General features: G+C 61.7%; 1 protein-coding gene across 3 annotated transcripts in view; it reads right to left on the bottom strand.

Moving 5' to 3' along the window:
* The window catches only part of GRIP2 (glutamate receptor interacting protein 2), a 71,322-nt gene that overhangs the window by 32,343 nt on the left and 13,710 nt on the right, over positions 1–25,269 (bottom strand). Inside the window, exon 1 of one of the 3 annotated variants that reach the window (XM_056129582.1) lies at positions 11,475–11,532. The exons of the other annotated variants lie outside the window; for them this stretch is intronic. Within the exon in view, the coding sequence (XP_055985557.1) occupies positions 11,475–11,529 (55 nt within the window). The 5' untranslated portion in view covers positions 11,530–11,532. Of the gene's footprint in view, positions 1–11,474; positions 11,533–25,269 lie in introns of those variants that run through there. 3 annotated transcript variants of the gene reach the window in all.

The following is a 25,269-nucleotide window of genomic DNA, read 5'->3' as shown; positions in this document are numbered from 1 at the left end:
TCTGCTTAAAGGGGACACGGCCAGCCCAGGGCTCGGCACCGCCCCCCCCAAGCTGGAGTCTGGGCAGGGATCTCGGAAGACAAGCGCCTGGGGTCCCTTGGGCGCCCCCCACGGCCCCCCGAGGACGGGCCGCCCCCCGAGGCCAGTTCTACTCCTAATACACGCTGGGGCTTTGGGACACGGGGCCACTTGTCCTCTTTCCTCCGTTCCCCCTTCCCTGCTCGGTCTCCTGTCGGTGAGGTGGGGCTGGGCGCAGACCCCCCAGTGGCCGGTGACCGGGAGCACCCCAGCGCTGGGCACAGGCTGAGAGAGCTGTGCCGGGCTCTGCCCACTCCTGGGTGTGATGGGCAGGGCCAGCTGCCTGCCCAGGCGAGCCCTGCCCAGTGAGGATCACCCCAGGCCTCCCCTCCAACCTGCAGCTGTCCTCCCTTGTGCCACCCCGGAAGCTGGCTGGCACCCGCCGCAGGCTGCAGACTGCAGAGGTGCGGGGGAGAAGTGGTGACCGTGACCAGAGCCTGGACAATGCCGTGCACGAAGGCACGGCTCCCCCCAGGCTCCAGCGTGCTCGGTCCCATCTGAGCTGGGGAGTGTCACCTAATGGTTAGAGACTGGCAGTGGGGGGGGCGGTACTTCCGGTATCCTCCCACACCCTGACCGTCCCCCATGCCCCACGTCTAAGTCCAGCTCGCTCCTAGGCCGCCCACCCCAGCCTGCTAGCCCCACGCTGACGGCACCGGCAGCAGAGTCCCCAGCTCAAAGTCTTGCGGGGCCTCCCAGTCCCCAGCTTCAGGCCTGTCCGCTCCTGGGGGGGGACACCAGGCACATGCAGGGACGGGGGCCAGCGCTCAGGCCGGACAGCTGCTGAGGGCCCTGACCCTGGGCGGGACGGTGGGTGTTGGCTGGAGCTGGGTGGAGGCCTGAACTGGGCGGATTTTGGGGGGAGGGTGGAGACCAGCTCTGATGGGGGGGGGGGGTTGGCAGGAGGGGAGGGGGCCACGGGGATAGGAGGGGACGGGCTCTGACGGGGACAGTCTCTTGCTGAAGACCCCGAAGGCTCAGCCCGCTCAGCCACATCCCAGCCCCACCGTCAGCGGGAAGGGTGGGGACCCCTCCGGGCCCATCCATGGTCCTGACACCCCCCCTCACTCCCCGGTCCGCAGCCCCCCTGGGGGAGGAGACCCAGAGTCACATCCTGTCCCCTCTCCTCGGGAAATATTTGCTCGCAAACGGAGGCATTTCAATGAGCGGTGCCCGGAGGCTGGCTCTCTCGCTGTTCCTTTGGAATTTACTTTTGTGCAGGAGACAGACGCTCCAGAAAGGTCACGCGGAGGGTGATGCTCTCAGGGCCTCGTCCTCCCCCCAGCCCACCCAGCACCTTTGTGCTGGATTTGATCCAAAGGGGTGTCTGGAGGGGACTTGGATCCTTCGGGAACCAGGCTGGGTTTAAGCAATTCTCGACCCAGGAAGGTTAAGTAACTTGCCTGAGGTCACCCAGCTCTGCGGAGGGAACCAGCTTCCTCGGTTCTTAAAGACGCAGCCAGGAAGGTCCAGCCTCCAGGGGCTTGTGGAGGGCTGCGGTGCAGATGAGGGGCGGTGTGCTCGGTCTGGGGGCAGCAGGGGGTGGGGGGGTCTTTGGAGGCTGATCTGGAAGAACGTGGCCAGGAAGGGCAGAAGGCCGCAGGTGGACCTGCCTGAACGCAGCCCCGAGTGCCCAGGGAGGGGACCAGGGCATCCAATCACGGTCTCGCTGCCCCTCCAGGTGTGGCCGGGGGTCCTGTGTCCCAACCTCTCTGGACTGAAGAAAACGCTCGCTCGGCTGAGAATACACAGGGAGAATGACAGTGCCTCCCCGGGGATGCAGACCGTCAACCCCCACACCAGAAAGACCCCCTACCCCCTACATCTACACAGCTGCCAGGGCTCAAAGCAGGTCAGGGTGTCACCATGGCCGGGCGCCGGGTTCGAGCCCCAGCCCTGCTGCCCACCAGCCCAGGGCAGGGTCTCCTTCTGTGAGAGCCAGTAGCCTGGAGCGGGTGAGGGGTGGGAGTCTGACAGGGCGTTGCCCCATGGCCGGGACCGTGTCTCCCTTCCCCCGCGGCTCACACAGCTGTGGGGATGTTCTCTGACCCCCAGGCTGGTCTCTTTACCTGTGGCACCTATCAGGTGCCTGCCAGCCCCAGAGACCCCCCACCCACCCACAGGACCCCCACATTGTACAGATGCCGAACACCGCCCAGCAGAAGGCTTGCTGTGAGACACGCCCTCCCCAGCACAGGGGGGCTGCACCCCAACACCATCCTTCCTCCCCCCCGCCCCCCCCCCCCCCCCCCCCCGCCGAGGCCCATCTGGATCCCGGAGCCTGAGTGACGGCCGGAAATGAAGTCTGGGTGCGAAGGCTGCGAGATGGTGAGTCGGGGACAGAGATAAACCCTTTATTACTCTTCCTGTGCTTCCTCCCTCTCCCTCCCTGACCCCCAGGGAGGGCCCAGCCCAGCCCAGGGCTCTGCTGCCCGCCCGTGGGGTTAGCTTGCTCCGTTAATGTGGGCATCAGGGCACTGTTCTACAGCAGGGGAAACTGAGGCTCTGCCTGGGACTTTACCAGGTGAGCCGGTGAGGGCCCCGGGGATCCCTCTGGGGGGTGCCAAGCCACTCAGGTGACGTCGCCCCTGTGCCTGACTCAGGCTGGGTTTGGGGGAGCCGGCCTCGTGTCTGGGCCAGTCCCCAGACCTCCTCGGGCCCAGGGCAGGCAAGTTTGTGGCGCCAAGGGCAAGTGAGACCTGTCTGCCTGCAGGGACCCCAGAAGAGCGAGGCGGGTCACAGGAGCCACTCTCAGCCCTCTCACACACACGCCCTCAGTTCAGCCCCGACATCCTCCATCCAAGACGCAGGGGACAGGCCCAGGGGGCGGCGGCGGTTCTGGGGGTGCCAGGATTGGACCAAAGTCCCAGAGACACCCTGAGCCCCACCCCAGACACGGGGTACACCTTGAGCTCCGCCTCACCCTGAGCCCCACCCCCAGACACGGGGTGCACCCTGCAGCCCTGCCTCACCCTGCAGTCCCGCCCCAGACATGGGGTGCGCCCTGAGCCCCGCCCCAGACAGGGGGTACACCCTGAGCCCCGCCCCAGATATGGGTTCACCCTGAGCCCCATCCCAGACATGAGGTGTGCCCTAAGTCCCGCCCCAGACAGGGGGCACACCCTTGAGCCCCATCCCAGACACGCCCCCCTCGAAGTGCTCAGCCACTCAGGTGCCCAGGGAGCCATGCCAGGGAGAGGCGGTGGGAGCCAGCTCGACTCTGGGGAGAGCACAGCCGCCAGGGAGCACCGGGCAGGGTGGCTGATGGGCTTGGGCTTCCGGGAATGAAGATGCTTCTAGAGCTGCCTGGCACGTGGCGCCATGCCCGCCCCATAGCTCAGATGTGCCAAGATCTACTTATGCTCCCAGCACCCCCGGGGGGGTGTTAACAGCCTGTGACCGGGTTGAGGGGAGGGGCAGTAGCCCACAGCGTGGACACCGGGTTGGGAATGCCCAGCACAGCAGGGACAGGGACACTGCCAGGGAGTCTAAAGCAAGGTCCAGGGCATGGCTGCAGACACGGGCACCCGAGGGCACATGGGCATGGGGCAGGGGACCGCAGGGAGGAAGCTCGCCTGGCCCCCAGAGGCAGGAGGCCTGGAACCCGACTTTCCCTGCCCATCAGACTGGTCCCTTCCAGCCTCAGTTTCCCCTTTGGTTGACCACAACCTGTCCTCCCTGGCAGGACAGGTCTGCCAAGCGGGCAATGGCTGGGTGGCAGAGACTGTGGACTGACTGGGTTCAAGTCAGAAAGAAAGAGGAAATTGGCCAGGGAGAAGCCGGCAGGAAGTGAAAAGACGCGGTTCAAGACCCCGCAACTGCTCATACAGTGTGAGGACCATCGGGATCCTGTGGAAGAGACCCCACCCACAGGGGTTCTCCCGGGAGCCCAGCCACCACTGCAGACCAAGAAGGGGAGGTTAGAGAGCAGCCAGGGAAAGCTTCCTGGAGGAGGCGGATCTCAGCTCAGTCTTGGGGCACAAAGGGACCAAACCATCCTAGGGGGACAGCCTGGGCATAGGGAGGCAGGGGAAGGCCGGGGTCACTGGAGCAGGTGGTCTGGACACGAGCTTGTGTCTTCCTGTGCAGAGAAGTCTGGGGGGTGGGGCGGGCGCTCTTGGCACCTGGGCTGGCGCCCTGAGCCTGGAGGGACCCAGCAGAGCCCCAGTACCCGCCTCAGGCCCGGAGCAGGGGCTCCCTCTAGTGGCAGCTCGTCTGGGACGCCTTGCAAGGGCGGCCCTGGGAGGGGCAGGCCAGGGCCAGCCTCTGTAAGCACAGAGTCCGGGGTCCCACTGTCCACTGCCCAGGTCAGGCACTGCCCACTGTCGGGTCCCTCTATTCACTGCCCAGGTCAGACACTTCCTGCCATCTGGGTCCCTTCCTCCCCGGCTCTGGTCAGGCACTTCCTGCTGACCGGATCCCTCCGGGCCCTGCTTAGGTCAGGCCCTGCCCTCTGTCCGGGTCCCTCCGTCCACTGGCCAGGTCAGGCTCTGCGCACTGTCCCAATGCAAGGGCTGCCCTTTCGGGGGCCCACTGAGTCCCGGGCAGCTCCCACTGTGTGGGGAGGAACAGGCCCAGAGCGGGGAGGTCCGAGCTGGGCCACACTGGGGTGGGCAGAGGGGCAGACCGTGGGTCTCTGCGCACGTCCCCCGCTACCGCGCGCTCTCCCCCTTTCATCTGTGAACTCACTCTGCATGCGACCCCCACCAAGAAGCCCGCCTCGACCAGCCGTGTGGGGCCCCGCGCCCTCCCTGGCCTTCTCTCTGATGTGCCCGTTCCCTGATCTTCCCCCGGGTGGGGTGCGGGTGGTGGGTGGGACTTCCTGTCCTGCTCTCTTATTCCACCCCTTTTTGTGCAGGGCTCGACTTGGACCATCGCAAGTGCCAAGTGTTTGCGGGACAAATGAATGAGCAGCAGCGACATGGGGTCTCTGGGTCGGGCACGGGGAAGACGCCAACACCCCAGCCCCCGCGGGCCCTCGTGCTGTGTGGACAGCCCACACCACCTAGACAGCCACAGGGACAGCCACAGCACAGGGACACTCACAGAACAAGGAGAGCCCGCAGCACACGGACACCCACAGCACAGGGACAGTCATAGCACAGGGACACTCGCGGCACAGGGACACCCACAGCACAGGGACAGTCATAGCACAGGGACACTCGTGGCACAGGGACAGCCCACACCCCGCTGCGAGTTCAGGCCCTGGAACCTGGCACTGGGGGGTGGGTGTCACCCTGTCCTCCTGAGCCAAGTCTGCCCCCCACGAGCCCAGGGACACCTTGTACTGTCTGGGGCTCTGTTCACCATGTCTGGTCTGGGCTAGGAGGGGACAGGGCTTAGAGTCCGGCTGTGTCCCCACCGGCTCCCTGTCCCTTTTGCCTCTGAGACTGTCCACTTGGTTTGGAGCCCATCCAGGCATCCAGCTGCCGGGCTCTGCGGTGGCGTTGGGGGCCACGAGGAGGCTGGCAGGATGGCCTCCTTCCTCACAGGAGAGACGGGTCCAGGGAGGCAGGGACCACAGTCCAACAGATGCGGTCACCCCTCCCCCGAGACCCCCGACGGGCCTTGGCAGAGACCCTGATCCCCTGAGTCCCTCTCAGAACGCGTCAGAGCCGTGATGGGGGGTGGGCTTCGGGGAGTGCCACAGGGCTGGGGGGCACTTGTCCAAGCCCATGGGCCGATGCTGAGATGCGCCCACATGCCAGACCCCTCAGTGGCAGTCAGGACAGAGAGAGGTGCAGAGTGGCCCCCCGGGTCCCCAGCACAACCCCCGGGAGGTCTCCCATATGGGCCTGCCAGCACCCTGTGGACACCTGGAGTTTTCTCTGCTGTCTTTTGTCCGGGCAGCTTTCCTGATCCTCCTGTGGGCGGGGGCCCGGCACTCTGCAACCCCACTGTGCGCTAACTCACCGCCTGCCCCACTTCTTCCTCGCCCATCCGCCCTGGAGTCTGGCACCCCAGAAGCAAGAGACATGCTAGAATATTCCACTCAGGGCCAGAGCGATAATTCAGCAGGCAAGGTGCTGACCTTGCAGGCGGTTCAAACCCTGGCACCCCCTATGGTACCCAGAGTCCCACCAGGAGTGATCTCTGAGCACCGAGCCAGGAGGAAGCCCTGAGCACCACGGAGTGTGGCCCAGAAATTAAAAAAAGCAAACAAAATACCAGAATGTTCTGGGGCTGAAGCCACAGTTCCGTGGGGATGGGGTTTGCCTTGCACGCGGCTGACCAGGTTCAATCCCCGGCATCCCGTATGGTCCCCCGAGCACCACTAGGAGTAACTCCTGAGGGCAGAGCCAGGAAGAACCCCTGAGCATCGCCGAGTGTGACCCAAAAGGCAAAACAAATAAACCAACAAGCAAAACACAAACTACCCCAGGATGTTTCCTTTGGCCTGTCAGACCCCCCTCCCCCACTCTGGGGCAGCACCCCGGGGTCTTCCTGGGCCCTGACTCTGCCTCTCACGGTGGCTGCGGCTCTGGGAAGCCCTGGCCTCTGCCTTGTCCTCTGTGCGGGGGCAGGAGAGGGAAGCCCACGGTCTGGGTACCAGCCGGTCGCCCGCAGGTCTCCCAGTCTGGGGTCCGAGGAGCCCAGACCCACTCGGCACACAGCCTGCAGGGCCCCCCGCTGCTGAGTCACGGGGGCCTTGGCCAAGCGGAATGAGGGGGCTGCAGAGACAAGGTCAGCTCAAGGAGAGCCAGTGAGCGGGTGTGGGGGAAAGGCGCCACAGAGGGGAAACTGAGGCCAGGAGGAGCGTGGAGAGGGCAGTTAGGCCATTTCCCGGGCACCTGAGTCAGGCAGTGGGGGTGCGCAGGACACGCACAGAGAAGATGCACTGGGACCCCTCCCCGACGTGCTCATGGGCCCGAGGGATCCCCCAACAGTGCTCAGAGAGGACCAAACAGCCAGGGAAGGCACGGAGAGTGGGGGGAGTGCCGGAGACCCTCCACAGGGAAGCCAGGCCCCCATCACTGTCTGCAGAGCAGGCTTGGGGCAGGGAGCGGAGGAGGGAGGGGAGCACTGAGCGGGGAGCACGGCGTGAGAGCACAAAGCACGGACCCGCCTCCGGGGGTACCAGCCTAGGTGCAGCTGGAGGGGGCTGGGGAGGGGGTGGGCGCGGCACAACCTCCAGCATCTCCCTCCTGGCCGACGGGCATTCCTGCTCGGTGCCTCAGTCTCCCTGTGAGGGTCCAGCATACAGCAGGTGCACTGTAAGTGCAGGTGTGGGGCCCAGACTGGGGGCTGCGGCTCAGGACCCCCTCGTGGCCGGTGGCCCCGGGGAGGCCCCTTCAGCACAGACCCCCCCGGACCAGAGATTGCCAGTGTGTGGGAGACGCCGGAGCCGGATGTGGAGACGAGGGCGGGGGGCAGAAGGGAGGCGGGTGGGGAGACAATGACTCACCACAGATGTGCCGCTTCAGGGGCGCCCCGCAGCCCCTCCCCACCAGAGGGAGGACGGTCCTAAATCAGGGCACCCCAATAGGGACTCTTTTGCACCCTGCCCCGAAGTCAGTGGCAGTCCTGGACAGAAGTTCCTGAAAATGTCCCTTGACCCCCTGTCTCCTCCACACTCCCGCCTTCCAGCCTAGGAACACACACACATTGGTGCCGCAGGACCTTTGCATGTGCCATGGTCCCTGATTTTTTTTTTCTTTTTGGGTCACACCCGGCGATGTTCAGGGGTTACTCCTGGCTTTGCACTCAGGAATCAATCACTCCTGGCGGTGCTTGGGGGACCATATGGGATATTGGGAATCGAACCCGGGTCGGCCACATGCAAGGCAAACTCCCTACCCACTGTGCTATTGCTCAAGTCCCGGTCCCTAATTTTTTACCTTCTCCTCTGGCTTGGTCACACACATCGTCCAGGGCTTGGCTTTAGTGTCCCGTACACCGCCTGGCCCTCCTGGAACACCCCAATTTTTGTGACTGCTGCCCCCCCCACGGTGGTTTCTGAATATCAGCTCCACGAGGAACAGTGGGGTGGCCCAGCCTCCATGGGCTCTGTCCACCCCACACCACCAAGGGGGCCGGACCCCTCAAAGCCGCCGTCCACCTCCTCCTGCTCCAGGACAGCCCGCGGCTCCCATGCTCCCCAGAAGCGGGCGGAGCGTCCGACCCCTCAGCCCCCCTTCGCACGGCCCCCCATTCCCTGCCCCGAGACAGATGGTCCCTGTCCTGGCGAACTCCTACTCATCCTCCAAGGCCCCACCCGCAGATTTTCCCGGCCCCCCTCCTGTGCGACCACCGCTTCTCTTGGCACCTGGGCCCTGCCTCCCTCTGCCCCACAGAAGGGTCCAGAGTGTCACCCCCTCACCCCTTCCCAGCGAGAGCCCTCTGGGTGAGGAGCCTCAGGAAACCGTCTTCGGAGCCCAGACACCCGGGACCGTAGAGTCTCTCACCAGAGGCTGGTGACGCAGCAGAGTGGACAAGGCGCTCCCACTGCAAGAAGCTGACTGGGCTGAATCCCCGGCATCCCACATGCACTCTCCCCATCCCCGAGCACCGCCAGGAATGATTCCTGAGCACTGAGCCAGGAGTAAGCCCCGGGCATTACCAAGTGTGGCCCCAAATGCAATAAAATAGGATAAAAATAAAACGTCTCTTCCAGGGGCCGGGGATACCCTCAGGTTTGCTCCCTGGCACAGGGAGACTCTAGGCACCATCAGAAGTGGCTGCAGCACTAGCAGACACAGTTTCCTTCACTGTCCCTATAGACACTGGTGAGAGAGGCTCCACGACAAACCCATTTCACAGATAGAGACACTGAGGCCCAGAGAGACGCAGGCAGTTCCCACCTTGGTGGCACTGCTGGGGTTTCTGTGGCGGGGCCCCGGCCAACCCTGTGCTCCTGCCTCTCCTATCAAGCAAGACCCTGCATCCACACTCTGAACTGAACGTCCAGCGTCATCCTGCGCACCCCCCCCCCCCTCGGCTCAAGACCTGGCCGCCGGGACACTGAGCCTCGGCCCCCTGAGGAGACGCTGGCTCTGGAGGAAGATGAAAGCCTGGGAGTGGCCTTGGGTGGCTGGGACCAGGGACAGCGCAGCAGGCTGGAGCACCGGCTTTGCGTGCAGGAGGCCCGGGTTCGAGCCCCAGAAGCTCCTGGCCCCAAGCACATCGGGCCGGCTCCCGAGCAATGATGGGGAGCGGCCCGTGCGCCGGGCAGGTGCCGCCAGGAGGACAGAGACAAGGGCGGGCTGGCCTGCAGGCCGCTGCCCACACTGCCCACTCCCGGCTGCGGAGACCACAGGGGTCACTGCAGGGAAAATGCGGCGCCTCCCGTGGACACACGAGGTAAGAAATTCCTCCAGCCTCGCACGTGTGAGACTGAAATCAGGGGAGCCCACCTGGATAAAGCAGCCCCCACCCCAGGCGGGGAGCACCCGATCTCAGGCAGGGAGCACCCCACCCCAGGCGGGGAGCATCCCACTCTAGGCGAGGAGCACTCCACCCCAGGTGGGGAGCACCCCATTCCAGGCAGGGAGCACCCATCCCAGGCAGGGAGCACCCCATCCCAGGTGGGGAGTACCCCCATTCCAGGTGAGGAGCACCCAATCCCAGGTGGGGAGCACCCATCCCAGGTGGGGAGCACCCATCCCAGGCAGGGAGCACCCCACCCCAGGTGGGGAGTACCCCCATTCCAGGTGAGGAGCACCCAATCCCAGGCGGGGAGCACCCCCAATCCCAGGTGGGGAGCACCCAATCCCAGGAAGGGAGCACCCAATCCCAGGCAGGGAGAATCTCTATCCAAGGCGGGGAGCACCTCATCCCAGGCAGGGAGCACCCCCATCCCAGGGAAAAAGCACCTTAAATCCCAGTCTGGGGGGCCCAGAAAGTGTCTCAGGTGGCCATGTGGCCCTGTGACACCACTCTCATCCATCAGAGAGGTAGGAAGGCTTGAGGCAGGGGACATGGGGGTAGGGGAGCAGGGGGACATGAGCAGGGGATCAGGGGGCAGGGCTTGACCCTGGTCTCGGGGGACCAGATGAGCATTTCCTGCACCTTTGATGGAGTCTCGGGACCTGGCCAGGCCCCTCCAGCCTGGGGCCGAGGGCCGGGAGAGGAGGTCCCCGCCTGGGGACCAGCACAGGCGTCCCTGGAAAGGCCCACGGGAAACCCTGTTCCACGCTCTCAGGGCACCAGCTTCCGACTGTGCTGACCACGGGCTGTGCAGGCTCCGCTGCCCCAAGGAACCCCCGACCACCCCCACGTCCCATCCTCAGATACAAGCAAGGCCATCGTGGCTCGAGGGCGCAGCCCTACAGCCGCCAGCTCACGAGATGAGACGCCTCTGGGCTCTGTCCCTGTCCCTGCTGCCCAGAGGGAGGAATGAGTCAGCCAGGCTCGGCTGGGCGCACGTCACCCACCCCAGCACTGATTAACGGCCCCATCACTCTCGGTGCCAGCCCCCAGGGACACCTGCAAGTCCCCCAACCTGCGGGGCTTGGCTGCAGGCCCGGGCGCTGACCAGCCACCCTGCCCGGGCCTCGATGCACCCCTGCCCACAGGAGCCCCTTCCCAGAGCTGATGCGCGAGGAGCCGCGTGTGGGTCCAGGGCTGGGGTCTTCCTCCACTGGGGCCCGGCCCACTCGGCCTCACCGGACCAGCCATGCCAAGGCCTGCAGTTCTGGGCCAAGCTGTACCACTCTCTCTCTTTCTCTCTCTCTCTTCCTCTTTCTTTCCTTCCCTCTCTCTCCTCTCTCTCCTTCCCTCTCTCTCTCCCTCTCTCTTTCTCTCTCTGTCTCTCTGTCGTCTCTCTCTCTCTATCTCTGTCTCTCTGTCTCTTTCTGTCTCTCTCTGTCTATCTCTCTCTTCCTGTCTCTTGTCTCTGTCTGTCTCTTAGCCTTCTCTCTCTCTCTCTTGCTCACACACACACGTGCACACGCGCACACGCACACACGCACACACACACGCACATACACACACTCACACACACACACACACACACACACGCTCACCCCTGCCCCCTTCCACGGACACCTCCTCATCCAGAACAGGGGGACAAGGAAGGAGTTCTGCCCCCCAAAAGGGGACTCGGGGAGAGACGCTGAGCGGAAGAGGGGCCGGGGGGAGCAGGAAGGAGGCAGACGCAGGGGAAGCGAGGATGGGGGACCCGGCGGGGTGGGGGGCACAGACACGACCAGGAGAAGCGGGATGGGGAGAGAGAGAGGAGGAGGAGACGGAACGAAGCGCAGACAAAGAGCGGGAGAGCCGGAGCGCGAGACGGCGGGGCAGACCCGGAGGAAACTGACACGGATTCCCAGAGAAGGATCCAGAAGCAAAGAGAACACCCCCCGCCCCACCCCCACCCCCAGGCGCCAGGAAGGACCCGCCAGCCCCTCCCGCGGCCCTGGCAGACCTGGGGCACACAGGCCCGTCCGTCCCGGTACCTTTGGGCCGCCGCCGCACCACGCCCAGCCGCCACTTGAGCGACACCGCCAGCATGGCCTGTCCTGTCGGGCTCCCGGTCCCCGAGCCCGCGCTCCACGCGCCTCCGCAGTCGGGAGCTGCCCGCGCTGACTGGCAGAGCCTGGGCGCCCGCCGCCGCCTCCTCCCTCCGAGTTGCTAAAATAGATAATCCTCCCCGGAGCCAGCCGCGATGGCATGGTGGCGACGTGGCCCAGCCTCCACCCAGCCCGGCCCGAGCGCAGCCCCGAGCTTTCTGGAACTCGCTGCCCGTCTCCGTGGGTCGCCCGGGCTGCTCCCGGTCCCACACGCGCTCCTCGGTCACCCCTGCCCTCTGCTCAGGCTTGCCACCGGCTGCGTCTTGCGGGGGGCACCTGCTCAGCCTCTGGAGAGCCCCCCCCCGACCTGCAGGGCCCAGCCTGCACCTGAGAAACAGTTTTCAGGAGCGATGATACGGCGGTTCAGGACAGGGGAGTGGGGGCGCTTGCCATGGGTTCGATCCCCGGCATCCCATAAGCCCCGAGCACAGCCAGGAGTGATCCCTGAGTGCAGAGCCCGGAGTCAGCCCTGAGCACTGCCAACTGTGACCCCCAAACAAACAAAAAAACGCTCTTCATTCTAGGGAGAGGTCATCTGCCGGCCCACAGACCGGAAGAGCCAGAAGGTAAATCTGGGGTCCACTCAGCCCCGTCCCCTGCGGCCAACCCGGCCACCAAGTGGGGGCACAGGGGTGGAAGGATGAGGCCCAGGTCTCGCCCTCCAACCTCCGGCCTCAGACCTTGCAGCCGGGATAACTGATGGGCAGTGCAGAGTTCCCAGGCTCCGGGGGGTCACCTACAGACAGACTTCCTGCCACCCTGCCCCCCGCTGCCGTCTCCGCCGCTCTCCCACCAGCCTCTGCCAAGTGTGGGATCCCTCCCACGGGCAGACGGCAGCGGGTGCGCCGCGAGTAAACAGAGAGTGAATCTCGCAGGGAGCGAGCAGGTCCTCCCCGAGGATCTCCCTGGGGTACCCCCACCCCGCCCGCCTCTGCCCTCCCGTGGGGTGACCCCTGAAGCTTACCAAGCACCCCACTTTATTTTATTTGTTTTGGTTTGGGGGTCACACCCGACAGTACTCGGGGCGTTCTCCTGACTGTGCACTCAGGGGTCACTCCTGGCGGCCTCAGGGGACCACTTGGGGGTGCCCGAGATTGAACCCGGGTTGGCCGCATACAGGGCCAACTCCCTAGCCCCCCTGCTATGGGTCTGGCCCTAGGAGCACCCCCCTCTAGAGGACAGACCCTAGCCCTGCCTCTGCTCCCCAGGGCCCAGCTGAGGGGGTCAGGGAGTGTCCGGCAGGCTGAGGTGAGGGGCAGCAGAGCAGGAGGCCAAGGGGGTTGGCACTGTTGCAGTTGGGGTCCCCACCCGCCACTCTCAGGCTGGCCTGGAGCTGGAAGCAGGTTTCCAGGGTCCCGCCGGAAACGCAGACGCCATGAGGCGCCCCCCTCCCCAGACCCAGGCCAGCGGGGGTTGGGGACCGCACAACCTGTCACCCCAGGGAGAGACATTCTGGAACCCGGATGACCCCCCGGGAAGGACCTTCCCACTGGAGATGCCGGTGGCCGCCGCGACCACAGAGGAAGGGCGTGAGGGGCTGAGACTGCAGATCCTGGGGGTGACTGGCACCAGGGCCACCACGCCTGGCCCCAGTAGCATTCCCACTGCAGTGACTTTAGCCTGTGAGTTCCCTCTTTTTATCCTTGCTTCCTCCTGCATTTTATTTTATTTTTTATTTATTTTTTGCTTTTTGGGTCACACCCGGTGGTGCTCAGGGGTTCCTCCTGGCTCTGCACTCAAGAATTACTCCTGGCGGTGCTCAGGGGACCATATGGGATGCTGGGAATCGAACCCGGGTCGGCCGCGTGCAAGGCAAAACACCCTACCCACTGTGCTATTGCTCCAGCCCCTCCTCCTTCATTTTATTTAAAAAAAATTTAGGATCACACTGCACAGTGCTCAGGAGCTACTGCGCCCTGTTAGTGCTCGGGGTGGGGGCACCGTGCAGCGCTGGGATCAGAGTTGGGCTTCCTCAGGCAGAGCCTGGGCTCAGTCTGAGCGCTCGGGTCCTTGTTCACCCGCACCCCCCTCTGTGCACCCAGATTCTTGCAGTAGGGTGCCCATGCAGGTGCGGGGGTAGTCAGGACCCCACTGAGGGGGCCGAGGGAAGGGTGACAGCACAGTCACCATGGCAAGGGGACGCCAGAGGACGCCAGGTTCCGCTGTTCCAGCTCTGGCCTGCCAGCTGGGCCCATCTTCCAGGTACCCTCCTGCCCTCTGTGACCAGGCCACAGAGGGTCCCCCCCACCCCGTTACTTCACAAGGCACAGCCACTCCAGGACCCAAACGCAGGCGGCTGGTGAGGACCAGCCGGCAGGAGGCACACGGCCCCCCTTCGTCTGCACAAAGCCCCAGGGGCCCCGGGTGGTGTCACCCCCACCTGCTTCTCCAAACAAATTAGCATCTCATCAGACACGCCTTTAGTCTCCTCGTCAGCCCTCTCCTCCCCGTGGGCTGCCGGGGAGCATTCCTGGCGCCCGCTCTGCAGATCTTAGAAGCCAGAGGGCCCCGGGGGAGGCGGGCAGCGGGGCTCACTGCACCCCTCCTTGGGGCCCAAGCCAGGCAGGCAGGGGACGGCCATGCGCCCGGCCATCCGCACACTCAGGGGTGTTTGGTCAGGTCCTGCACCCCCAGCCTGGGAGAGGAGGGACTGGGGGGCAAGCAGCGAGAGAGGGAGAGAGGGGGGAGAGGGAAAGGGAGAGAGAGGGGGAGAGAGAAGGACAGATGGAGAGAGGGAGAGAGAGGGAGAGGGAGAGAGAAGTGAGTGGAAGAGAGGGAAAGAGGGAAGAGAGAGGGAGAGAGAAAAGAGAGAGGGAGAGGGAGAGAGAGGGAGAGAAAGAGGGAGAGGAGAGAGAGGAGGAGGAGAGAGGAGAGGGAGAGAGAAAAGAGAGGAAGAGAGGGAGAGAGAGAGAGGAGAGGAGAGAGAGAGAGAGGGAAGAGAGAGGGGGAGAGAAAAGAGAGAGAGGGAGAGAGAGAGAGAGGGAGAGAGAGGCACTGCACAAGTCCCTTCCCCTTTGTTTGTGGGGTCTGGCTTCCCCGACAAACGGGAGGAGCCAAAAACGATGGCAAAGTTCCTGCTGATCGTTAGAGACGAGAAAGGAGAGAGGAGAGACGCACTGAGCAAGCGCAGACCCTTCCCTGCTGGACCCTGAGCCACTGAGCCCTGGAGAGGGTCCGGCAGGGGGGAGATCAATGAGGGATTCCGGAGACTCTCAGGAACATCTGTGCGCTGGTGTGGTTACCGTAATTACCGGAAAGTCTTTCTCTGGGCCGGGAGACAGCACTGGGGTCAAGACGCACGCAGCCAGCCGGTTCGATCCTCTGCAAGACCCTCAAGCCCACCAGGCATCACTAGCACCGAGTCAGGAATAGCCCCTGAGCACCACTGAGTGCGGCCCTAAAGCACCCCGCCATACCCTGCCCCCCCAAAATAGTCTGTTTCCCTTCGGCAATGGATGAAACCAGCCCCTGAGGTCTGAGACTTTTGCCACTGAAACGCCCCAGGAGATGTTTCTCAGTTTTATTCATCTGGAGGGCTGGAGGGGTGGGCATCACCTGGTAGTGATCAGGGTGCACTCCTGGCTCTGTGCTCGGGAACCACTCCTGGACGTGCTTGGGGGACCGTGTGGGGGGATCAGAGTTAGCCAGAGACAAGGCGGGTGCCCGTCCGCAGGAGCATGTCTCCACGCTGGCATTCCTATCGAAGTGCCACTTACAAGGAAATAAAAATTGGAGAGAGAAGCCTGTCTGCAGGTTGCCCGGACGAAGGTCCCCCTTCACCCGCTGGGCACGGCCCACACAGCAGAGTCACAGCGCTGGGCGGGTACCGATAACGAGGCCGATGTCCCTCCACAGCCTTGGGCGACTGCACGGCGCAGGGTGACGGCCTGGAGGAGCCCCGTCTCTGCCTCCATCTCCCCTCCTGCCTGGCCTCTTCCTGCCCAGGCCCCTGCAAGCAGGTCTCGCAGCTCCGGGAGCCTGACCTTTGAACTGTGCCCGGCGCTTGTCCACAGACATGCCACCCTGGGAAAGAGCCGAGCAGAGAGACGCCCGGATTCTGCAGATCCACGGTCTGCGTGGCCTTAGGGACACGGAGGGGTCTGGGCAGTGGCAGCGCTGGGGCCCTGGGAAGAGTCAACGGGCAGCTTCCTTGTCTAGTGGGGGGTGCAAGGGTGTCGTCATTCCCGTTGATGCAGTGGGGGCCACACCCGTGGGGGCTCCGGTTGGCGTGAGCAGGGGCCACCAGGACCAACCCTGGCCAGGCAGGGCCGGGAGTTGAACCCGCAGCCTCACTCATGCAAGGGGCACGTGCCATTTGAACCCCATCCTCAGGCCCGCGGGCCCTTAGACTTCACACCTCGACTCTGTTCTGGCCCCAGGAGTATGTCACGGTTTTAAATGAGAAGAGAAAAAGGGACCCATCTGCCGGCAGCCACGAGGTTCCTTGGGTTTGGCTGGGTTGGCCTGCCCCCCCCTCCTCTCTCTCTCTCTCTCTCTCTCTCTCTCTCTCCCCCCTTCCTTAATCAAGGCCCCCGGGATTCACCAGCTGCTCATGGCTGGGCTTCGGGCACCCATGTCCCACCCATCCCTCCCCTGGTGTCACCTTCCCTCCATCAACGTCCCCCGTGTCCCTCCAACCCCGACATCCCCCCACCCGCCCTCACTCTTTGACAGGCGCTTGGTTTACAGGCCTCGTGGTTCACGATACAGTCCTCCCCCGCGTGGCCACTGCCCTCCATGCTGCCTCAGTGGCCCCCCCTGGACTCTCTCCCTGGGCTCTGCTTTCTACTGAAGACCGGTTCTCAGTTCCTTTTTAATTTTTAAATTTTTTTCCCACTTTATTATTTATTTATTTATATTAGTGAGACATCATGAGGTACAGTTGGAGACTTACAAATTCTTGTGCTTGGGTTTCAGTTATACAATGATCAAATACCCATCCCTCCACCAGTGCCCATTTCCCACCACCACGGATCCCAGTATCCCTCCCACCCCCCTTCCCCCCCATCACACTCTGCCTCTGTGGCAGGGCATTTCCTTTTGTTCTCTCTCTTTGGGTGTTGTGGTTTGCAAGAGAGGCATTGGGTAACAATCATGTTTGGTCTATAATCTACTTTCAGCATGCTTCTCCCATCCTGGGAGGATCCTCCGGACACCCTTTATTTGGTGCTCTCTTCTCTATCTGAGCTCCCTTTTCCCCTAGCATGTGTGGCTGGCCTCCAAGCCATGGAGCAAAATTCCTGGTAGTAATCTCAGCCATTCTTGGGTATTAGTCTCCTATTTTGTTACTTTATGTTCCCCAGATGAATGCAGTCTATGTCTATCCCTTTCTTTCTGAGTCATTTCGCTTAACATGATACTTTCCATGTAGTACCACTTGTATGTAAATTTCATGACCATCTTTTCTAACAGCTAACAGCTACATAGTACTCCATTGTGTAGATGTACCAAAGTTTCTTTAACCAGTCATCTGTTCTCGGGCACTCAGGTTTTTTCCAGATTCTGGCTATTGTAAAGAGTGCTGCAATGAACAAACAAGTGCAGATGTCACTTCGACTATACTTTTTTGCCTAGAGCTCTGGGATATATTCCCAGGAGTGGTATTGCTGGGTCAAATGGGACCTCAATTTCTAATTTTTTGAAAATCGTCCATACTGTTTTCCAAAAGGAATTTTTAAAAAATTTAAGTGTATTTTTTCTTTGGGTGACCTCCGGCTCTGTGCTTAGGGATCCCTCCTGGCAGGGGTGCGGGATCCTCTGGGGTGCCAGGGATCAAACCCAGGTTGGCCATGTGCCAGGCCAGGGCCCAAGTTCTCTCAGGTTTTCATGCCTTCGCTATTCCGTTTCTGTGTCTCCCACGTAGTAGCAGCACTCGTGTCTGTCTGTCCATCTCCCTTTGGTCTCTTCACTCAGCCTGAGACTTTCCAGCCCTGGCTCTGGGCAGCAGGCTGCTGACGTCTCTGCTCGCCCAGATAAGCCGCATTCGGAAGCGTCCATGTCGGTCTCTTTATCCGACATCTTTTCTGAAGAGCGTTTTGGGGGCTTGGGGTGGGTCCCAGGGCCCAGGATTGCTAGTGGAGGCTCAATTCCTAGATCTTTTTTTTGAGACGTGTCCATACCGTTTCCCCAAGGGCTAGACCAGCCATATTCCCACCAGCCAAACATGCGGGCAGGGGTGGGGGAGGGGGTGGGGGGGCAGGAACCTTCTTCTCTGCTGGTGGGACTGTGAGTCTGGCTGCTTTTTTGAGTGTGTGTGCTTTTGGGGTCACACCCAGCGATGCTCAGGGGTTCCTCCTGGCTCATGCACTCAGGAATCACTCCTGGCGGTGCTCGGGGGACCCTATGGGATGCTGGGAATCGAACCTGTGTTGGCCATGTTGGCTGCATGCAAGGCAAACGCCCTACCCATTGTGCTATGGCTCCAGCCCCAAGTCTGGCTGCTTTTGTTCTTGGGGATGAGTCTCACGGTGTGAGGGGGTCCCACTGTTGTCGTCGGCATTTCCCTCAGGATCAGATGCAGAGCACCTTTTCGTGTGCCTTTGACCGTTTTTATACGTATGTCTTCTTTGGGGCTGGAGCAATAGCACAGCGGGTAGGGCATTTGCCTTGCACGTGGCCGACCCAGGTTCGATTCCTCCGTCCCTCTCAGAGGGCCCAGCAAGCTACCAAGAGTATCCCGCCCGCACGGCAGAGCCTGGCAAAATCCCCGTGGCGTATTCAATATGCCAAAAACAGTAACAACAAGTCTCACAACGGAGACGTTACTGGTGCCTGCTTGAGCAAATCGATGAACAACGGGAGGACAGTGCTTCAGTGCTATAGTCTTCTTCGGGGAAGATTCTGTTCATCTCTTCACCACCCTTTCTTTTAAGTGGGGTTTGCCTAAGTTTGTTTTCTTTTCCTGTTACAGGCATTCTAAACCTCCTCCAACGGCACACTGTCCCTCACCTCCAGCAATTGGAAGTTCTGATTCCTCGGGTCCTGGGATGACAACTGCCTGGGATAGGGGTATCTGCTTCTCCCGCCAGGCCCTGGCTGGGGGGGGGGAGCGTGAGGGGCACGGGAGCACAGTGGCCATCCCGGGCAGCTCTGAGCCCTTCAGCTGCTGTCCTGCAGGTCTCCTGCTTCAGCGGGAGGGAGTTTCCAGCAGCTGGAGGGAGGCTGGGGTGGGCTGTGGGTCACTGACATGTCCGGGAGAGGGGCGGGCAGCCCGGAGTGCCCACACGGGGGCCCGGTCAGTCACAACCCTTGCAGGAAGGCAGAAAGGCCAGGGAGGAAGCAATTATAGGGTGTCCATTAGGGAGGCAGCTGCCATCTGCTCGGGCATCTGCCGAGACTCTTCTGCCTCCTCCGAGCCCAGGGGACGGACACGGGATACTCTGGGCTCTGATACCAGCGAGGCCGGAACCCACCGGGGAGAGTTGAGGACCCCCAGTGCCCCCTGACCTACTGACGACCTGGGAGCCAGGCCCCAGAGCAGTGTTCGGGGAGAGGCAGGGAAGTCCTGCCTACACACGCAGGTGCAGGGGCAGTGGTGTGATAATGTTGGTGGACAGGAGCTGAGGACAGTGCTCCAGGGAGCACAGCATGGGGACAGGCCCGGGCTCCCCTGAACAGCTCCTGGTGGCAGACACAGTTCCACAGGCCATTCCTGCATTGACTCAGTTCATGCGGAGACACGGATGTGGGTGCCACTAGTCTCAAGCCACTGATGGGGACGGCAGGCCTCAGAGAGGGTAAATAAGCAGCAGAAGGTCACACAGCTCCAAGCAGCTGCCACTGAATTGGGACCAACAGGTTCACGCTGCCTCTCCTTGTAACCCACATAGAGGGGAAGGAGGTGAGTCAACACAGAGCTGGGTCCACATGGGGGTCTCCCGGGGCCACCTGGGGGGCTGAGCCTGGCAGCGCTGGGGTTGTTCTGAAGGGGCTGTTGGCTTGGGCCCGGCTGCCAGGAGGGGCATCGCTGGTCCAGCGGCCACTGCGTTTGGGGTAAACTACCCACGCTGATGCCTGGAGTCCCATGCGAGGACGTCCCAAATACCAATGTGTGACAGGACCAGCCCTGATGACTGTCAGGAAGCAACTTTCAGGCCCGAGTGTCACCAAACTTCAAGCAGACGGGGACTGGGGGGGGCCTAAGGGCTGGAGAGAGACTGAACGCAGACGCCCCAGCACTGCCAGTGCCTAGCGTCTGGGTGGCCGTGATGGCCCTGGGCATGGCCGGCCTGGAGCAAACACACCACGCTGGCCTTTCAGACCAGCAGTGCTGGGCAAAGAGTGGCTGGAAGTGGCCCCTGAACTCTGAGTGCATCTGATGAGGCAGAAAAATAACCAAACCCGACCTGCAGCCACACACACGTTCCTCCTCATCCCTGCTTCCCTGAGGCTGGCTTCTGTGCCCAGGCCTAGATGGAAATGCTCAGGCCTGAGGAATCCGTGTGCCCCCCATAGCCCCCTGCCTCCCCCTCCCCGGCCGCGACAGGGAATGTCTCGCCCCGCCTGCCCCTTTCTGCCTGGGCATTTGGTCTCTGCAAATGTCCCCGGCTGTGGTGGCTCAATTCTCCTGCCAGCTTCCATATCCGTGACGGTGGTCGCTGGGCCCCGCTGTCGCCGATGCCAGTTCGAGTCTGTGGTGTTGGAGGTGCCACAGACATTCCTGAAGGTGGGATCGGAGACACACGGCTCTTGTTTCTCTCTGTGTGGATCCGTAAGGGATCGAGACACCTTCAGGGGTCCCCGAAAGACAAAGGGGCCGAGAAAGAGCTCAGGGGCTGGTGGCAACAGAGAGACCTTGACTGGGGGAGACGGAAAGACGCCGAGACCAGGACGGACAGACAGAGCAGCTCCCGAGAACCGGAGCAGGGTGGGCGCTGCCTGGCGCACGGCCAACCCAGGTCTGATTCCCAGCATCCCATATGGCCTCCCAAGTCTCTCCAAGAGTGAGCCCTGAGCACAGAGCCCGGAGTAAGCCCTGAGCACCGTCAGGTGTGACCCCCAAACAAATAACAATTTAAAACCAGGGTCTGAGAAATGGTTTGATCCCCGGCACCCCATAAGCTCCCCCGAGCACCACCAGGAATAATTCCTGAGCACAGAGCCAGGAGTAAGCCCTGAGCACCACTGGGTGTGGTCCCCAAAGCAATAAGCATGGTAGCACTGTCCTCCCGTTGTTCATCGATTTGCTCGAGCAGGCACCAGTAATGTCTCCATCGTGAGACTTGTTACTGTTTTTGGCATATCGAATACGTCACGGGGAGCTTGCCAGGCTCTGCCGTGTGGGCGGGATACTCTCGGTAGCTTGCCGGGCTCTCCGAGAGGGCTGGAGAAATTGAACCCAGGTTGGCCGCATGCAAGGCAAACGCCCTACCTGCTGTGCTATTGCTCCAGCCCAAGCAATAAGTAATATATATATATGTATATATATATTTATTTAAAGAGGCACTGCCTGAGACCCCTGAGAGGATAGATGTTCCCCTCCATCACCCTGTTCCACACCTTCTGGACAGTCACTCCCACCTTCAGGCTCCAGGGTGAACCCAGAAGAGCCTCCTCCTCTGGGCCCACAGCTCAGGGCATCTGTGATGATGAAAGAAGGGGCCCCCAGTGTCCCCAGCAGGGCTTCTCAAGGCTGCTTCCTCCCTGTCCGCTAACAAATGACACCCAGCCTTAGGTAGAAGCGGCCCTGGCCGTGAAGAGGGCAGCAAGGGCAGCGAGAGTGTAGACACGGGCCAGGCAGGAAGTGACCTCTGAGCTGGGTGAGGCTGGGCCCCCAGCCAAGTGCCCATCAGGGGCCATCTGTCCCCCCACCCACTGGCTGGCCGAGGACGGTGCTGACCCTCTCAGCCCGCCACCCCTCAACCTGGGGTCCTTGAGCTTGGGGTCCCTCCTGGCCCAGCCTTCTAGTCGGACACAACCTCCTTCCACCTGGCACAGGGCCCCTGAGACAGGTGAGGGTGTTTTGGGGGCACTCTGCTAGGGGCCTGCCCTCAGCTCTGCTGCAGAGCCCTCTGGACTGAGTCGGCACGAGAACAAGGCAGACGGAGTCGTGGCATCAAGGTCAGCATGGCAGGAGCCACTGCGGGCCTGGAGCGAGAATGTCCCTGTCTGCTGCTGGAAACGGGACACATGGGCCATTCATCTCTGTGCTGGGGTCGGGGCGCACGCTGCACACACAAGGACCCGAGTTGGGCCCCCGGCATCACTCAGTACGGCCTGGAGGTTTCAAGCACCTCCCCAGGTGGTCCTGGTGGTCCCCAGCACCTCTGAGCATGACCAGTGCCACATTGCTGGCCTGAGCACTGGCCTCTCCGGCCCAGCAGGCTGATTCTCACCGGAAGTGGGCCCGGTTCCCCTGAGCTCTGCCTGGGAGAAGCCATAAAAGTCATTTTAAAATTGTGATGGATCTCACAGGCTGGTTATGAGGGTCAAATGAGGAGCAGAGGAGCAAAGCCATCGTCCAGAGGGCAGGGCACTGGCCTTGCACGCGGCTGACCTGGGTTTCCTCCCTGGTACCCCATATGGTCCCCCAAACCCGCCAGGAGTGATTCCCGAGCACAGAGCCACGAGTAAGCCTCAGCATCACCAGGAATGCCCCCCCCCCAACAACAACAATAATGAGAGTAGTAGTAATAGTGGAGCATCATGTAGGAGCTGATCAAAATGGGGCAGGGATGCAGCTCATTGGTAGAGCATTTGCCTGGCAAAAATGCAGGCGGTCCTGAGAACCATCCCAGCGACACACACACACACACACACACACCACAAATGCACAGACATGCGTGCACACATGCACACACGCGCAAGTACACATACAAATACACGCACATGCGTGCACACACGCACACACATGCACATACTCACACACGCCCACTAGTATAAATGAGATTTTGTCTTTCTTTATGGAGGCTCTATTTTCATAAGCACTATATTCATTCCCCGGTACACGAGAGAACAACCCAACATTTGTACTTACTTTATGGATTGCGGAGTCTGTTTCACACAATCAGCTCGCTGAGAGGATTCTTTTTCATTTGTAATGAAGCTTTTCAGATCTGTTCTCTAGCAACTTCCAAACACTCAAGGCAGCCCCTAACGCGAACGCCCTCTGCCTGGGACATGCCAGGCCCCCATCTTTTATTTTTTAATTAAATATATATATTTGGTTTTTTGGTCACACCCGACAATGCTCAGGGGTTACTCCTGGCTCTGCACTCAGGAATTATTCCTGGCGGTACTCTGGGGACTATATGGGGTGTTGGGAATCGAACCTGGGTCAGCTGCGTGCAAGGCAAACGCCCTCCCCACTGTGCTATCACTCCAGGACTTGACCTCTCTCCTTTAGAACTCAGGACAGTTCACTAACTCGAACACCCTCTGCCCGGGACATGTCAGGCCTCTGCCTTTAGAACGCAATGTCTATCCCGCTCGACCTTTCACCCCCGAGGGTCCAGGAGTGCCTGTGTTGAGGGCAAAAGGGCTCAAACCACAGCACTTCACATGGGGTGACACAGGTCAGTGTCTCTCTCCCTCCAGCCCTCAGTTTCCTCATCTGCACAATGGGCTGAATGGGGTCCTAGAACAAGCTCCGGGAAGAAAAGAAAAAGACCAAGTTGTGTGCAGGCAGCAGCCACCCAGGGGCCCGTCAGACAGGCTGCCCGAGCTGACGCTATATTCAGCACAGCCTTAGTCACGCCGCGTCACACCGCCCAACGCCCACAGACAGGAGGCGGGATAAAGACTGAGACAGAGCGAGGGCAAGAGAGCAGAGCCCCGACACCCCCCCCCCCTCAACAGCACATGGGGCGCTTGACACAGAACGTTCTGGAATGTTCCGCATTGCGCTATACGATGCTAATTTTATTTTTTTTGATTTTTGGGTCATATCCGGCGATGCTCGGGGGTCACTCCCGCTTGGTTCTGAACTCAGGAATCCCTCCTGACAGTGCTTGGGGGACCCTATGGGATGCTGAGGATCGAACCCGGGTAAACTGCATGCAAGGCTGCAAGGCCCTACCCGCTGTACAATCACTCTGGCCCCCAATGCTAATTTAAAGGAGAGAGAGAGAGAGTGTGTGTGCATTCCGCAGGCCGGAGAGCTACAATGGGGTAAAGGCGTTTGACTTGTGTCGGGCCGACCCCAGTTAGATCCCAGCACTGCATGGGGTCCCCTGAACACCGCCGGAAGTGATCCCTGAGCACAAAGCCAGGAGTAACTCCTGAGCACCACCAGGTGTGCCCGTCCCCCCGACACACACACACACACACACACACACACACACACACACACACACACGCACACACACAAAGCATGGGGAAATCTCACTGCTGACCAGGAGAAGTGGGGAAACAGGGTCTATTTGGGAAGGGCACAGGAGGCTTGTGGGGTGACAGGCCTCCGTCTAAGTGGATCAGAGTGGGGGTGACTCTGGCGCACAGTCCCAGGTGTGGATCGACTCCCTAAGGTGGGCACATCCTGCAGGCAGATCCCGGAAACCTGAAGGAAAGCCACACCCAGCACCACCTTCTCTCGATTCCCCAGGGCTGACTCACGTCAGGTGCCGGCTACCCACGGGCTGTGGAAACTGTCCCCCGGGGCAGTGCCTTCTGGGGGGAGGGGGGATGGTTCTGATGGGAGGGGGAATGCCCCGGCACTGCCAGGCTGGCGGGGCTTGAACCCGCCTCCAACCTTCTCCAGACGGCAACCCCTGCTCCGGGCCTGCTCTGCCGGCGTCGGGGTGGGCTGCTCCTTCCAGCTGTCCAGTGGGCGTGTGACCAGGCCTCCTCCAGCTCCCCCCCGCCAGGGACGATGCACGGAGGGTGGCAGCCCCCAGGCTCGGGCACGCAGGACGTCCTACTCTTCCCCGTGTCCGGGAGGAAGAGTTAGTCTGGATGGAAAGGCAGGCCCAGGTCACGCCCCTGTCACTAATAACTGTGGCTTCCATCAGTGTCACGCCACAGCCCTGGCTGTGGGTGACATCACCTCCTGCAAGGGCCCTGGGAAGGCTGCTGGCCACCTTGCTTCCTGCTGACCACCCATTTTCTTCTGACCACCCGTTTCCTGCTGACCACCCTGCTTCCTGCTGACCACCTCCACTTCCTACTGACCACCCTTTTTCCTGCTAACCACCCCTGCTTCCTGCAGATCACCCCACTTCCTACTGACCACTCCGCTTCCTGTTGACCACCCACTTCCTGCTGACCACCCCTGCTTCCTGTTGACCACCCACTTCCTGCTGACCATCCCCATTTCCTTCTGACCACTCCTGCTTCCTACTGACCACTCCTCTTCCTGTTGACTACCCACTTCCTGCTGACCACCCCTGCTTCCTGCTGACCATGCCCACGTCCTGCTGACCACCCCCACTTCCTACTGACCACTCTGCTTCCTGCTGACCACCCCCACTTCCTACTGACCACTCCGCTTCCTGTTGACCACCCACTTCCTGCTGACCATCCCCATTTCCTTCTGACCACTCCTGCTTCCTACTGACCACTCCGCTTCCTGTTGACCACCCACTTCCTGCTGACCACCCCCACTTCCTGCTGCAGTCCCCTGAACTTGGGGGCTTCAAGGAACACCATCTCCCTCCCAGCCCAGGGACTCCTTGGGGCCCGGCCTGTGTTTGAGCAGCCAGAACAGACACTGATGGTGACTGGGCAGAAAAGGGCCCGGGTCCAG

Source organism: Sorex fumeus, unplaced genomic scaffold (genome assembly GCF_029834395.1).
Source record: "Sorex fumeus unplaced genomic scaffold, SorFum_2.1 ptg000072l, whole genome shotgun sequence".
Taxonomy (NCBI): domain Eukaryota; kingdom Metazoa; phylum Chordata; class Mammalia; order Eulipotyphla; family Soricidae; genus Sorex; species Sorex fumeus.
This window is presented reverse-complemented; position numbering and strand designations above follow the sequence as displayed.